The sequence below is a fragment of the Daucus carota genome, chromosome 6, assembly GCF_001625215.2.
Source record: "Daucus carota subsp. sativus chromosome 6, DH1 v3.0, whole genome shotgun sequence".
NCBI lineage: Eukaryota > Viridiplantae > Streptophyta > Magnoliopsida > Apiales > Apiaceae > Daucus > Daucus carota.
In genome coordinates, this window is record NC_030386.2 from 33,571,446 (window position 1) to 33,585,529 (window position 14,084).

General features: G+C 34.2%; 2 protein-coding genes across 2 annotated transcripts; both read left to right on the forward strand.

Moving 5' to 3' along the window:
- Window positions 1-376: 376 nt before the first annotated feature.
- LOC108225253 (chaperone protein dnaJ 72) lies at window positions 377-3,781 on the forward strand. Its single transcript, XM_017400082.2, has 3 exons — window positions 377-952; window positions 3,229-3,298; window positions 3,493-3,781. The coding sequence occupies exons 1-3, from the start codon at window positions 516-518 to the stop codon at window positions 3,553-3,555; spliced, it is 570 nt and encodes a 189-aa protein (XP_017255571.1). The 5' UTR covers window positions 377-515; the 3' UTR covers window positions 3,556-3,781.
- A 1,263-nt stretch (window positions 3,782-5,044) lies between these two features.
- Window positions 5,045-13,548, forward strand: LOC108227266 (probable vacuolar amino acid transporter YPQ2). Its single transcript, XM_017402322.2, has 14 exons — window positions 5,045-5,182; window positions 5,765-6,013; window positions 7,598-7,640; window positions 8,227-8,253; window positions 8,382-8,474; window positions 8,903-9,078; window positions 9,751-9,916; window positions 10,022-10,135; window positions 10,627-10,746; window positions 11,134-11,154; window positions 11,569-11,627; window positions 11,984-12,074; window positions 12,232-12,340; window positions 13,117-13,548. Exons 2-13 carry the CDS (start codon window positions 5,778-5,780, stop codon window positions 12,310-12,312), a joined length of 1,227 nt encoding a protein of 408 aa, XP_017257811.1. The 5' UTR covers window positions 5,045-5,182; window positions 5,765-5,777; the 3' UTR covers window positions 12,313-12,340; window positions 13,117-13,548.
- The last annotated feature ends 536 nt before the right edge of the window (window positions 13,549-14,084 follow it).

Below are 14,084 nucleotides of genomic sequence, written 5' to 3' on the forward strand. Positions count from 1 at the left end.
GCATATTCATCTGCTGAAGCGGAGTAAACTGTAGGGATTTTTGTTCTGTCGATTTTTTGATTGCAATGATTGTTGATTTTGTTTTATTCATTTTTCTGTTTTTTACTTATTATGCAACTAAATATGATTTTTAAAGGATTTTTAAGAAGTTGTATTTCTGATTACATGTACGATTGCTAACATTTGCAGATATGATTGCTTACGCAATGACCGTATTTTTACGAATATTTTCAGAAAAATAATATCTTTATAATTTGTTTAAAAAATTATAGTATTTTTGCAAAAATTCTTTTAAACTTGATTATTTATATATAAAAAAAAGCTCTATTAAATATATACACATTAAACCGTGTTTTTTATTTTTGCCACGTAGACATAAAATCGTATTCGTGTTTGTAAATAAGTAGCAATCCCGCGGCGGAAGCAACGCCACGAGGCCGGTGTTTACGCCGACCCATTCTCCTCTCTCTATACAAAAACAACAGACAACCAAAACCAAATCAAACAAAACAACGATGGATTATTACAGAGTACTGGGTCTGAACAAGAGCGCCACAAAATCAGAAATCAAAGACGCATTCAGAAAACTCGCCGTCAAGTTCCACCCGGACAAGCACACCGCCTCCTCTAAATCCGTCAAAGACAGCGCCACTCTTAAATTCAAACAAGTCTCCGAAGCTTATGATGTTCTAAGTGATGATCGCAAACGCGCCGACTATAATTCACGATCATCATATACTTCTCACACCTCCTCTGCATCTTCTTCTTCTTCTTACAGTCGTAATTATAATTATGGACACGGGTATGGATCCGGGTCCGGGTATTCAAGTCATAACACCACCGGGTATGGGTATTCATATAGAAGGGCTTCTAGTGGGCTTGGTTTTAAATTCGAGAAGTTCGCTCGTTATCTGACTACCCGGGACTTTCTTCTCCATGCTACGTTTATTGGGTATGTTGCCATTTTTCACTCATATTTTTTATATATATATAGTAGTTTTGATCAGGTTGATTATTATTGTTATATGATTTTTAAATGTCTGTTAGTACGGAGCGTCTTAACCAGCAATTCCAGCTAAGGGTGTTGTGAATGATAGTATCTATTAGTGATTGCGATTTAAACTAAATTATTGATCGGCAATTTTTAGTGCAAAGAATTTCATAGGGTAAGTTGTTCAAATAGGCCAGTTAAAATACATATTGGAAAACAGTGAGTCGAGTGTCCACAAAACTTAATGAAATCCTACTAATCAAGTAACTCTGTTTACACGTGTTAATATTGTTTGTAATTTATTATTAATAATGTTATTGTTATTACTATTGCCTGGCCCTGCATTCGCGCACATACTGAAAAAAGAAAAGAACTATGGATTTTTACAAGGTGTTGGGTATCGACAAGAATGCTACCACATCTCAAATTGAAGAAGCCTATAGAAGATTAGCTCTGAATTACCACACGGATAAGCATGTTGCTTCTTTTAAATTAGTTGCAGACAGTGCTGCTATCCTGATAAAGCAAATTTCTGTAGCTTACAATATGTCCAGCAATGATAACAAACACGCAGACTATGATTCCTGTCACTTCGGATCCTCCTCTTGCTCTTCTTCTATGTAATTTAATAATTGTTATGTACCTGGGTGCTTGAAACAAAGTGAGAACATAAATTCTGGATACAAATATAAAATGGGTATTGTAGTAGTTGCACCAGTTCCTCTTCTTGTTATACTTGTGATGAATGCGGGTTAATGTATCAAAGGGCTTATAATGCTGCTGTCGGGTATCAAAGGGCTTCTAGTTCTAATACTGTTGGTGGGTCTACTTTGATAGACAAGGGTTCTGCTTTGAAACATGAGGGTTGTGCACGTTACTTCACTGAATTTACTACCCATCACTTTTATCTAGGTGCTGCCTGTTTTGGGTATGTTATATTTTACACTCATTACATAAATAAAGCGGAATCACACACAAACACGCTAACCTAAATTATTCAAAACCTAGATAGTGGCGTAGAACCGTTAAAGATATATCCCCAGTTATTAAGAAATGAGATGATGGTTGTGAAGTGTGTTCATAGAGTGTTTGTGATAATAGCTTTTCTCTAGGCTAGAATTGTGTTCTGACAGATGTTTTCTATCAATTAAGTTTTAATGCTACCTATAGTATTAACAGAAATTGACAAATCGTGGCTTTCAGTTTTGAGTGATCACCGATCAGAATTTGGGAAAATTTTTATTTTTGATGTGCTAATAGAGACTCTGTACCTTATAATACATAAACGTATCCACTTTGGCTGTGCCATATAGATGACATACTGTTGGTTTAGCCGGGCTTCATTAAGTTGCCCTTTGATCACATCCAGACAGCTCTTTATATTAGGAGCTTGTAAATGCGTGATTTCTTCAAGATGATTTATTCAACTTAGATCTGTTTAGGTCAGGCCCAGCTCTTAATCTGGCAAATTTTTAAAGCTTTTTAGTTTAAGACGGTACAGGGAAGATTGTGTTATCTGCTTTGCTGCCCAGCGCACATATAACAATGCAGATGTTAGCTGCTACTAGATGCTGATTGTTCTCTAATGTATATATGTTCATTCGAATTAATTCGTTGCGCCACTTGAAGAACCCTTTCACTAAACTAGAAATAAGCAATAGTATTTCATTCGTAGAAATCAATACATAAATAGATTGTGAAATCTGCTTTAATTTAAAAGGTTTGTTTTCTCCGAGCTGTGAGATTGTTGTAATTTCTCTTTATATTTGAGTGATTTGAATGCCGGATCCTGCTTTCTTAGAATGCAATGCATAAAACAACCCTTGTGTATGAAGTGCTCTAAAAAATGAAGCACCTAAGATCAGTTTAAACTAGAATGTGTTTCCTTGGATAATAATGACTGGGGATGACTGGATAAAATATAGTTAGAACTTCGAACTGATTTTGCGACATTTAGAGTTGTATAACTAGTATGTAACTTATTCCTCTCTTCCATTGTACAAGTCTATGTTGGGGTCCATTCCTTGGGATTTCACTTGAGCTGTCATTCATTACTTCCACCTTCTCCTTCACTGATTCTATCATGTTGATTTGCATCCACCTCGTATTTCAGTTTAATATTTTGAATGTTTACATTATGCCGAGCCTTTTAAAATATATAATTATTAATGTATTGAATTTAAGCAATTGTTGTGTGGTTTTTTACTAATATTTTTCGTGTACATATATTTTTGCAGTATAATACTTAGCGGAACTTTCATCATCGACAAAGGCAGAGGGCTTATATGGAATCTACAAAATTCCGGGGTAACGTGCTACAAATTTTTGTTTATATGAATATTAGAGCTTGAGGGTCTAAAGCATCTTGTTATAGTTTTCTTTTGGTTGTATCAGAACAACTTTAATTTCTTATTCTGAAATCAGGGATATCAGAACAACTTTAATTTCTCGTTCTGAAATCAGGGATGAATCATTACTAATGAGGTGCGTATATTTTTCAGAAATCTTTTGAAGCTGCCATGGACAATATACAGAAAGCTAAAGCAGACAAGGAAAAGGAATAAATTTGAATGTTATCTGTTCTTCCTCTACACTTACCTTCCGATATATATACATAAGTTGTTTTTATTCCCTACTCATGAAAGTTCCATTTTAGTACATGGATGGGTTGTAGAGTTTTCTCATTGAGGTGTTGAAATCTTTTAGATAGTTATAAAATCGGAAACCCCAATATATACGTGTTTTTTTCCCAGAAGATGAGTTGAAATGTATATAATAGTTTGTGAAGCATATGAATTGAAATTAATTTTTGTACCATTGGCAAATAACACGGAACTGGCTGTGAAGATAGAAGTACTGAGACACAAAGAAGAAAGAAGCATGAGGATGGGTCTAAACTCTAAATGGAGATGGTTTGTTGCCAATTATTCAATTGAAATGATGACTTGTTTATCTACAGTTGTATACATGTCCAATCTTATCTCTCTGGTAGCAGAATAGCAGATGACCCATCTTTTGTACTAATCAACAGCAATATCTTAAAAATGAATAAAAATGGGAAGATAGAAAGTGAGGTTTCTTTTGATGAAAAAGTGAGATGCAGATGTAAATCCACTGAAGAAGAAGACAGGAAAACACATGGCAAGCAAGTCCAATCTTTACAAACCTAACCTCATAAACTACACGTTTCATTCCTTTTTAGGCGCGGCGAAAAGCAATTATATTGTTCCTTTTCTATCAATTATCATAGACACTTGACAGTCTTTTCACCACCTTTGTGCTGTCCAACAATTAACTAATCCAAGATAATGCCATCGAGTAATGCTCGTGTTGAGAATGACTAATATACATATACAGAGTTAATGTATCTACATGACTATATTGTCATATAGAAGGACAAATCGACAAATATTCTCCAGATCTTTCTCTGCCATTACTCTAAGTTATTTTTTATGAACAACACCATCGACAAAAATTCCGCTCCTCAGAAATTCAATACATCTGTGAGGCAGTCTGTGGCCATATATACTCGTTTCTCTGATAAGCAGTCTGTGGCTCTATTAAATTATGCACCACTGATTTTTTTAATTTAATTTATTTTTCTCGAGCTACGTGATAAAACAAAATCATTCCCAGTATCGTTTATGTACAAATTTAAAGATCGATAATGAAGTATTTTTCAGGAATTTTGCAAAAATATTCATGTTTTCAAATTTATTTTCAAAAAAGGGTGAAAGTTGCAACAAAGTTGATTTTTAGAATACTGGCGTTGCAAACGAGGTTGCATCGTATTTTTGAAAAAAATTCTGCAACTCTGAGTATTTTTGGAAAAAATCCTTTTTTTAAACCAAGAACAAAATTTTCTAAATTGCATCATAGTCAGATAGATTTTGTTTGTATTATCATGATATACATACATAATAATTTTTTTAATTATATCAAAACTAATATTATTTCTTTTTCTAAAATAATACTGTAGATAAAGTAATTAACATATTTATTTTTGTAAAGAAAAAAAAGTTCCCAAAAGAAAAAACAAATTATAAACCCTCACTTGCCAAGTTGCCATCCATGCCCTTACAGTGTGTGTGTGTATATATATACCCGCACAAACCACCAGCAAACAAGGCGGTGCGAGACGCAGGGACATTAGTACCGCAGTTTCAACGCCACCGCTTCTCCACTTATCATGTATATTCATTATATCTCTCACGCTCACTGCCTGCATATTCTTTTATTCTTATGCATGTTTATACGTTAACTCTTTTCAATTTAATCTATCCTTTTAACAATAAGTTTCAATTTATTCTTGTATGTGTCGATTGTGTTCTTTAAATTCTTCACTATGTTATCTTGATTCGAATAACTATGTTTTCTTGATTCGAATTATGTTTAGTATCTATAGTAGACGATGAGTACACACACTCGTACAAGTCAGTTGTATAATACAAATCACCGGTGACGCTGGTAGTCTAGTATGTGTTGTATCTTATTTTTTTATTTTTTTTTTATTTTACTGTTGATATGATATCTCTGTTATTTTAATTAGGATAAATTAGAAACAACTGGAATGATTATTCGTGGACTTGCTTTGGTGTTGTAATGCGCCTCGTGGAATTTGTAACCGATTTTTGAATGAATATTGTCTTCATTATGTTTTCTTCTTTCAACCTGATTCTTTGCCTATTTATATGTTTCTTGCGATTTTATATAATCATATAATGTAATTACCAGAGTTTTTAATTGGCATTCAAATTTGGTGTACATGTGCAGTTCTGTTGAAGCAATGGAAGGTTTTAACAATTCGGTGTCGATGTGCCCTGTAGACCAACACTGTTCTCAATGGGCGGAAGAAAACATGAGCTATTGCCTGTGCAGCACCACAGATTTGATCTCGTTGACATTGGGTGTGATTAGTGTTCTTAGCTGGGGGGTTGCTGAGGTACCTCAGCTTATCACTAATTACAAGGAGAAATCGGTGGAGGGTCTTTCTCTCATGTTCATAACGACTTGGATACTCGGGTAATGTCACTACCATCGAAACTGTATCTTTAATGAACACGTGTCTGTGAAATAGTTGTAGACTGTTATACACTCAGCATACCTCATGCATACTCTCCATTTGAGTCTATTTACAATTCCATATTAATCCCTATTATCGTAACAAGAGTTTAATATATTCTTAAAAAATATGCTTGGCAAATGGAAATAAACAAAGTCGCTGATCACACGTCAATTCTGTTCGTGAAAACATTACAAAGTAAATGTTGGATTATAATTTTAATCTGTATTAAGGATTATCGTTTCTTGTGCGCCAGAGAGAGGGTACATCTGACAAGTAACGCGTGGTGTGTGCATAGTTGTGGCGATAGTTCTCTATATTTAGTTTGAACTAATACAAGATTTTGTAGTTTCTCCTTGATACCTGTGGCATGATGCCCCATTCACATAATTTAGTTGTCCTTTATTTTATTTTTCTATTTAAAAATAACTGATTCATATATATTCGAATAGTTCACTTATCATATTTTCCTGCTAAAGGTTCAAATATATAATAAGATGTAATAATCTTAGCAGTAATTGAAACTGGTCAACCAGTGCCTGTTGTTATAAATGATTACTGACATGAGTCTACGTGTCCTCCAAGTCTGTTCTGCATTACTTTCTTCCTCCTTTCTGCCATCATTTCCATTATGGGGAGGACTCTTGTCAAATTTGTAATGAATATCTGTTCTTTTTCAATAGTGTTGCTTAAACTTGATCTCATTTTGCTTTGGCTCTATAGGGTTTTAGAATAATGGAAGCCATGCATATTTTTTAAAGTCTTGCCTCACCTGGTCTTTTATAGAAGAAATGCTTTTTGTACTGATACTTTTAGTCGCCAGGTGGGAGTTTTCATCAGCATAGCATAATTATTTGGAATTTAGAAGCTTCGTTTTCTCTGTTTTTTTTCCCTGCCATCCTCGGCCATATATGTTTCTCCGGTCTGAGGATATATTAATCATAAGCTTCAGATAATTCTCTCTGTAAAGGCATCGGGGAACTGAATAAGTTAGACTTTGAAGTTACTCGTTCAGATGTTGAGAACAGATAAATTTGTTCCATAATTCAATAATTCGATGTTTTAGTACCCTCAATATTATATAAGAGTATTTGTTGCTATCAGAAGCATGGAGGTGTGAGATTCTATCTTCTTTTATTGTTGACTCATTTAGTCAATCTGATTCGAGGTATTAATCAAAGGGACCTGATGTTTTGAGGTATGGAAGTGGGAATCCTTTCTATTTGTTTGAATTTTAATAAATCCATCCACCACATTAATTAAAGAGGATTCAATTTTCTCATTGAAAGGTACGTTCAGTTTCATTCTATAATGATGCACAACAATTTTTTTTAATGTTTATTACACAGACTTTTGTTCTCTATTTTGTCAGAAAGATGCAAGTAGCCAAGTATTATCTTAAATTTATTTTTACTACACTCCTGTGTATCTTTTGTGTAGTTCCAAAAAACATCTCACGCATATTGCTCATCATTTTAACTTTTAAATCATCTAGTTGTTTTTTAGCTTCTAAAGTTAAAGCTTTGGCACACCTTTTTTTGCAGAGATTTGCTTAATCTGATTGGATGCAAGCTAGAACCAGCAACAGTGAGTTGTTCTTTTTCTTTATGTGCTAAGAGAAAAGTCTTTAACTCTGTATCAATTTATTTGCCCACACAAGTTTTAATGGTTCACCCAAATGGAGTTCAGAAAGGATTGGCACCAAATATATTGATTGTCGAACACTTCATTTATTTATGTAAGATATTAAAAGCAGTATTTCTTGATTTATTAAGTGAACTATCTTTGATGGATGTAAAAAATTTGATGAAAGTTGAGAAGATTCAGATATTTCTGTACATATAAATCTTAATATGGAGAGATAAAATTATAAAAAAATAACCATAACTGATCCAGTTTTTTTATAAGTCCGCAGTGTTATTATAAGCATCTAACCAAATTAATTGTCTGGGGGTGTAAAGGCGCATAATTTGAAAAAATCTTCGATGCATTTTACACATCCATTATATGCTTGTGTAATATAAACATTTGACAAATTTTCAAGCTCATTCCACATGACTATAAACAGAGTTCTCTTGATTTACATCTTCTGTTTGTTATTAATGTGGGGTGTGCTTTAAATTTGTTTCAAGAATTAGTGCACTATTATTCATCCGTTTTCTTTTCTCTACAGCTTCCAACCCAATACTACATGGCATTGGTAAGTACAATTTCTAGTCCTTTAAGATTAAGTGTAGTAAATTTATAATAATGAATGTCTTCTTGTATGTCCTTGTCCCTTTCAACGCCATTTTCATCTGACTACATTCTTATCTTGGCAATTTGCAGTTATATACAGTGACAACCTTGTCTCTTGCTACACAGACCATATACTATGGTCACATTTATCCGCGTCTGAAAGCCAATAAACGACACTGCAAGGTTAGAAATCTTTTCCTTGCTGATATTCTAGTTTGTACAGCTTCTTAGCTGCTTGGTTCTTCGGTTTCATATGTGTGCTTGCAGTTTAATGTCGAATGTACTATTACTATATTTGTACCTGTGACATTTATGGCGTGGAACAAGAGTGTCCTGTTTTAACTTATATCTAGTACTAATATACTTATTTCTAGTTATTTTTTTTGTTGATTTTCTAGGCAGAGTATGAGAAATATATGGTAGTTGTACTTGGTACTGTTGTCAACTATTTCAAAACAATTTCCATTTGTCCTCTTAAATCAAAAGATTTCTGCTTGTTTTGGACTCATGTAGACTGCTTTTAGTGTTCATGTTAACATAGTGTTTTGTACTTTTAACAACTTGTGGTGTTATCCAATTGGTTTACTTTGTGACTTGTCAATTTTATCCAGATTGATAATGTAGAGAAGCGCAGACCACATAGTAATGATATTGACAAAAAACAAGCTGATAGTCCTCGTGGGTTGGAAATTAGAAGCCAGTTGCTAGCATGTGGAGTTGCTCCAAGTATACCAATCCCTCTTCTATCCAACGATCGTGGTTCTGTTGGGGGAGAGTTTTACTACACGTAATTTATCCTCTCTTAATCTCTTTAGCTGTGTACACTTTAATTTGTCATTATTATGTCAATAAGTTTAATTAAAAGAAGCAAACTAGCTATCTAATATAGGTGATGCAATAAAACCATAATAAGAAACTGGTTGAAGTGACATAGATTTACATTTTGCGCTCAACCTTATAATTGGTAATAATGTGATGTACTAGTTGTGAGTACACATATCTCTGTAAGTTGTATTTTTTGTTCAAATATGTTTTTGGCTGATTTTGTACTCCTATAACACCTATGAGTACCAGATGCTTGAAAGTCTTGATACTTATGAACTCTTGGTTTCGGTCATAAGCACTACACACACTTTCTAAAATGTGGAAACGTGAAGGTACGTTGATAACTTGTTAGCATTCCGAGATGGCAATAGAATTTAAGCTGCAACCAATTGGCATGGAAATCGGAATTGATTAGATCAGATATTACATAATAAAACTTGCAAAATTTATTACTGTTCAGACCCAATACTTGATTCCCAGATAGTGATCATATATAAAGAATCTATAGCTGATACTATGATTCATTTGTATTTGCAATGGTTTGTCTGACCTATATAGTTGACTTGTAGATGTACTGTGCATTTTCTGGTCTGGTATGCCTTCATGCATAATTTTAGGCTTTTATAAATTTCAGGTCAGCAAGATCCCTATCACGAAGTCATACTCCAACATGTGGATTTTATATGCCAAAAAGGAGTAGTTCTGGCTATGAATGTATCCCTGCTGAAGAGTCCTTATTTGGGGAGCATGAGTCAACTCAGTCTACACCTCCTTCAAAGACTAAATCCTTGATGTGTGCTGTGAGTGTTATATAGCTTTTTTTCTTAGCTTTGCCGTCATTTACATTCATTATAGACATTCTTTAGACTCACGTACCTAATTTTCAAATTTTTTGTGGTCTTCAGGTTTCTACTCTGACATTCTTTCTAAGCATTTCTAATCTACGGCATGTCGATAGCAATGCTGCTGTTATGCAAAATCAAGGATATGTGGTGCATATGGGTAGAAAGCTATTACAGGTAGGAGAAGCTGTATATTGCACACATCTGGTGGTAACATACTTGGTATATCTATTTATAGTCAATAGCTGCACCAATTTTTTGCTATTAGCTCGAAAGCAACACATCTTTATATATCCTTACCATCCACACCAGCAAGTGCATCAATCTTTCTGTCCTCCTCTATTGATGTGTGCCAAGATCTTGTCATCTTATTGCATCCAGTATTTAGTCACATTCTGCTGCAATTTGTACATATAAAGGATTGATATGAAAGGTTAAGAGATTTTTTTTAATGCAATTTTTAGGATCTTAATGAAAATTTTAGGATAATGAAGGAACTTGATTATTCATGACTATGAGCCATGAGGTGCATGTGGAACGGTTTAACTTTTAGTTAAGAGTTGCTTTGTGATTCTTATTGTAGATTACTATATAATTGCGAATTTGAAGCTGGAATTTTTTCGAAAGTTGTAGTGGTGGTTCTATTCTTAATTGTACCTCAACTGCAGGTAAATGAAAGCTTATTGATAGAGTACGGAAGCAGTGGGGCTGCTGATATTGGCAGCTATCTTGGCTGGGGAATGGCAATTATATACATGGGTGGACGTCTTCCTCAAATTTTTTTGAATGTGAGACTTTAAAATTCGTTAAAAAATACTATACTAAAAAAGTGCCAGTAATTTTTTCTCTTTTACTGTGATTATATTTTGGTAAAGCAAGTACATCATAATACATCAGTATTCTTAGAACAGACTACTTTTTGTTTTCTAACTTCTATTTTTAGTGTGGAATTGCTGTCCTCTAATATTGTTACAACAGAATATTCTGTATTTATACAAAAGAATTTATAAGCAAGAATATATTTGAAGCTGCAGTTGTGTATTTATGTTTTGGAGATGTACACTTCAAGCATTAAACATGACTACTTCTTCCTCACTTAAGTAAAGTGATATTAATAAATATAAATGACTTACAGCAGTGATATGGTATCTAACTTGGTCGTGTTTGACTTGCAGTTCAGAAGAGGCCATGTTGAGGTAAATCCTGTCTTTTAATGTTGGTAGAACTTGATTCCAAAAATCAAAAGCATCTCTGGACGATGACGAATATATTCCTCTACTAATATAAAACAGTTGCTATAATCTATACAATTGCACACAATTTTGTACTCCCTCCGTCCCCCTCATTTGTTTACATTGGGGGACGGGGGCTTGGCATGCATTCTAATGCTCTCGTAAAACGTAGTTCGATAAATTATTTTGTACCTTTTTTTCTTCTGAATAAAAATTTGATATTTAAATTTTTATACAAAAAAGAAAATTTTTAAAAATAAATTATAGAACTACGTTTTATATGCGCCTTAAAACGCGTGTCGAGCAGTGTGAAAAAACTGTAAAGAAATGAGAGGGACAGAGGGAGTAGTTGCTTAACATTTCTTCACTGATGTGCAGGGGCTTAACCCACTTATGTTCATATTTGCTCTCGTTGGGAATATCACATATGTTGGAAGGTTAAGATTCTTCATAGCAATATTAGTAGTTAATTATTTTATTTTTTATTTCATATTTTCTTTGTAAAGTTCCGCTAAAGAAATTTATTTAACTGACAAAAACATGCCTCTACCAAGGCTTGAATCCTCGACCTCTTGTTACCAAGAGAAGAGGGGTATCTACTGGGCTACAATGACTGGAATTTTTATTGATTTATTGAGAGCATCAAATCTGTTTTAAGAGAAAAGTTAATAGTATCTAAGGTTGATGGTCTTATATATTTTCTGCAACTATGAACTAATTGAAACCTACTTTTTATCTAGTCTAAATAGCTTAATCAGCATACTTTGTTAATATTACGTGTGGATATTTGCAGTATACTTGTGAGCAGCTTGGATTGGGCAAAACTAAGGCCAAACCTGCCATGGCTGGTGGATGCTGGAGGTTGCGTGTTTCTTGATACTCTTGTATCCTTAACATATTTGCATTTGATGGACTATGAGTGTCGTGTGGGTACACTTTTAACAACTTGACTTCCAAATGCATATGCAGATCACTTCACTGTCAAACTGTATTTATGTGATCCAAGAAGATATAGTGTGTGTTCCTTAATCTTTTTTACAGATACTAGTTCAATTTATTTATTTTTGGTATCATCCACCACAAAGTCACGAGAGTAAGGATGAAAGCTCCAACATTACTTAGATGAAGACAGACTACCTGGCAGCCAAAGGTCTCCCCCCCCTTCTCTCTCTCTCTCTAACACACACACACTCACTCTTACTTGTGCATCCAAACATGAATACACTGCTTGGTTCTGTATTATGTATCTGCTTACAAATACCATAAGATGCATCTGTAATCCTTCCTCAGCTCCCTAGTTCTCACCATATCTTAGCTTTCAGGAAATTAATATGATTCTATGGAGATGCATGAGTTATGTGCCGGTTTCTCTTATATAGAGCTGATACATCTCTAGCTAAATGTTTGGCGCGTTTTTCTTTTATACCTGACTCTAATAGAACTAGTAAAAAGAACGTTCTTCTGAAAAAAATTTTGTGAGAATCTTGGTTGTGGACCTCCTGGTAAAAATGAGGTGTATCATGCATAAAGGTTAATTGAACTATAATGAATTAAATGGTATTGTCTAATTGAGTAGTTGTTACTTAACTAAAAGCAATTGAGAAAAAAGTAAGTCTAGTTAGCAGTGTAGTTTCAAGAATATGACTTGTTTGATGTTACAGAATATAGTGTATCATTGTTTATGAAATTTACAATTTTCCAAGAGAATATTGTATAATGGGGTGCACAGCTGATATTCGATTTATCACTGTTATCACTTTTAGTTGTTCACTCACTGTAATGAGGATCGAACTAAGATAGGAAATTTCTAACAGAATCCCTGAGTTTAAGATCCTTATACTGTTAAAAGTTAAGTGTCATGCAACAGCAGTTTTTTCTGTCGGAAGTTGTATACAAAGTTACATTTTTCACTTAATAATATTGTAGGTCATGCATCTGGCAAGAAGCTGCAACTTCAAATCTTCTGTGAGAGCTGCTCGCGGTAGTCATCTTAGCTGCTCCTTGCCACCTGATAAGCTCTTGCACACAAATTAAGATTTGACCTGGACGTGGTTTACGGGGGCCTTGCTTAAGATGAATTGAGACATCTGTTTCATCTTATTTTGTCAAATGGATATCAATTTTGTATTATATTTTTCCCATCCGCTTACATGTTCTTTAAAATTGAGAATCTTTTAACATCTCTACAAAATTTTCTGTCGATAATGTCCTGTCCTTCACCTATACTTGAAAATCATCTCAAATTCAGTGGTTGATTCATTACTCTTTGTGAGCCATGCAACTGGAGCATAAAAGATTTGTTGAGTGCAAATTGGCAAGTTTTATAAAGGAGTACATTTGTTATCTTTAACTGCAAAATTTTTTTTTAAAGCTTAAAGCCATGACAGAAACCTAATCAGGCAGAAGCATGTATGGTTATTGGGATTTCTGGGGCTTAATCTGTTAACACTTCATTTCTGATGGCAAACAATAGAGTTTTCTATGCTGTCAAATCCTATCCAACTATGTTTATGAACTATAGCGTCCACTGAACAAGATTTATGAAAAGACCTCAACAGGTAAAGCCTTGGCAATACAACGTTTTTGAGATATCAACAAACTTGAATACTTGGTAGTTGGTATACATCATCAAATTCTTAGATTCTTTGTGACACATGATGCATTCCTTCAAAATTGGCCCTAGTTTTCATTACCCGCGTTAAGACAGGCGATGCATTCCTTCAAAATCAGCACACAGTTATCATTAAACAACCTTGTCCTTCCCCCTCCCCCACCCTCTCCCCCTCAGGTCCATCTGATAATGTAAAAACTCATTGATAAATGCAGTTATAGCCGATCACCACAGCAGCGATATTACCGTCACAAGGTAACTTCACTGAGAGATGTTCAACACT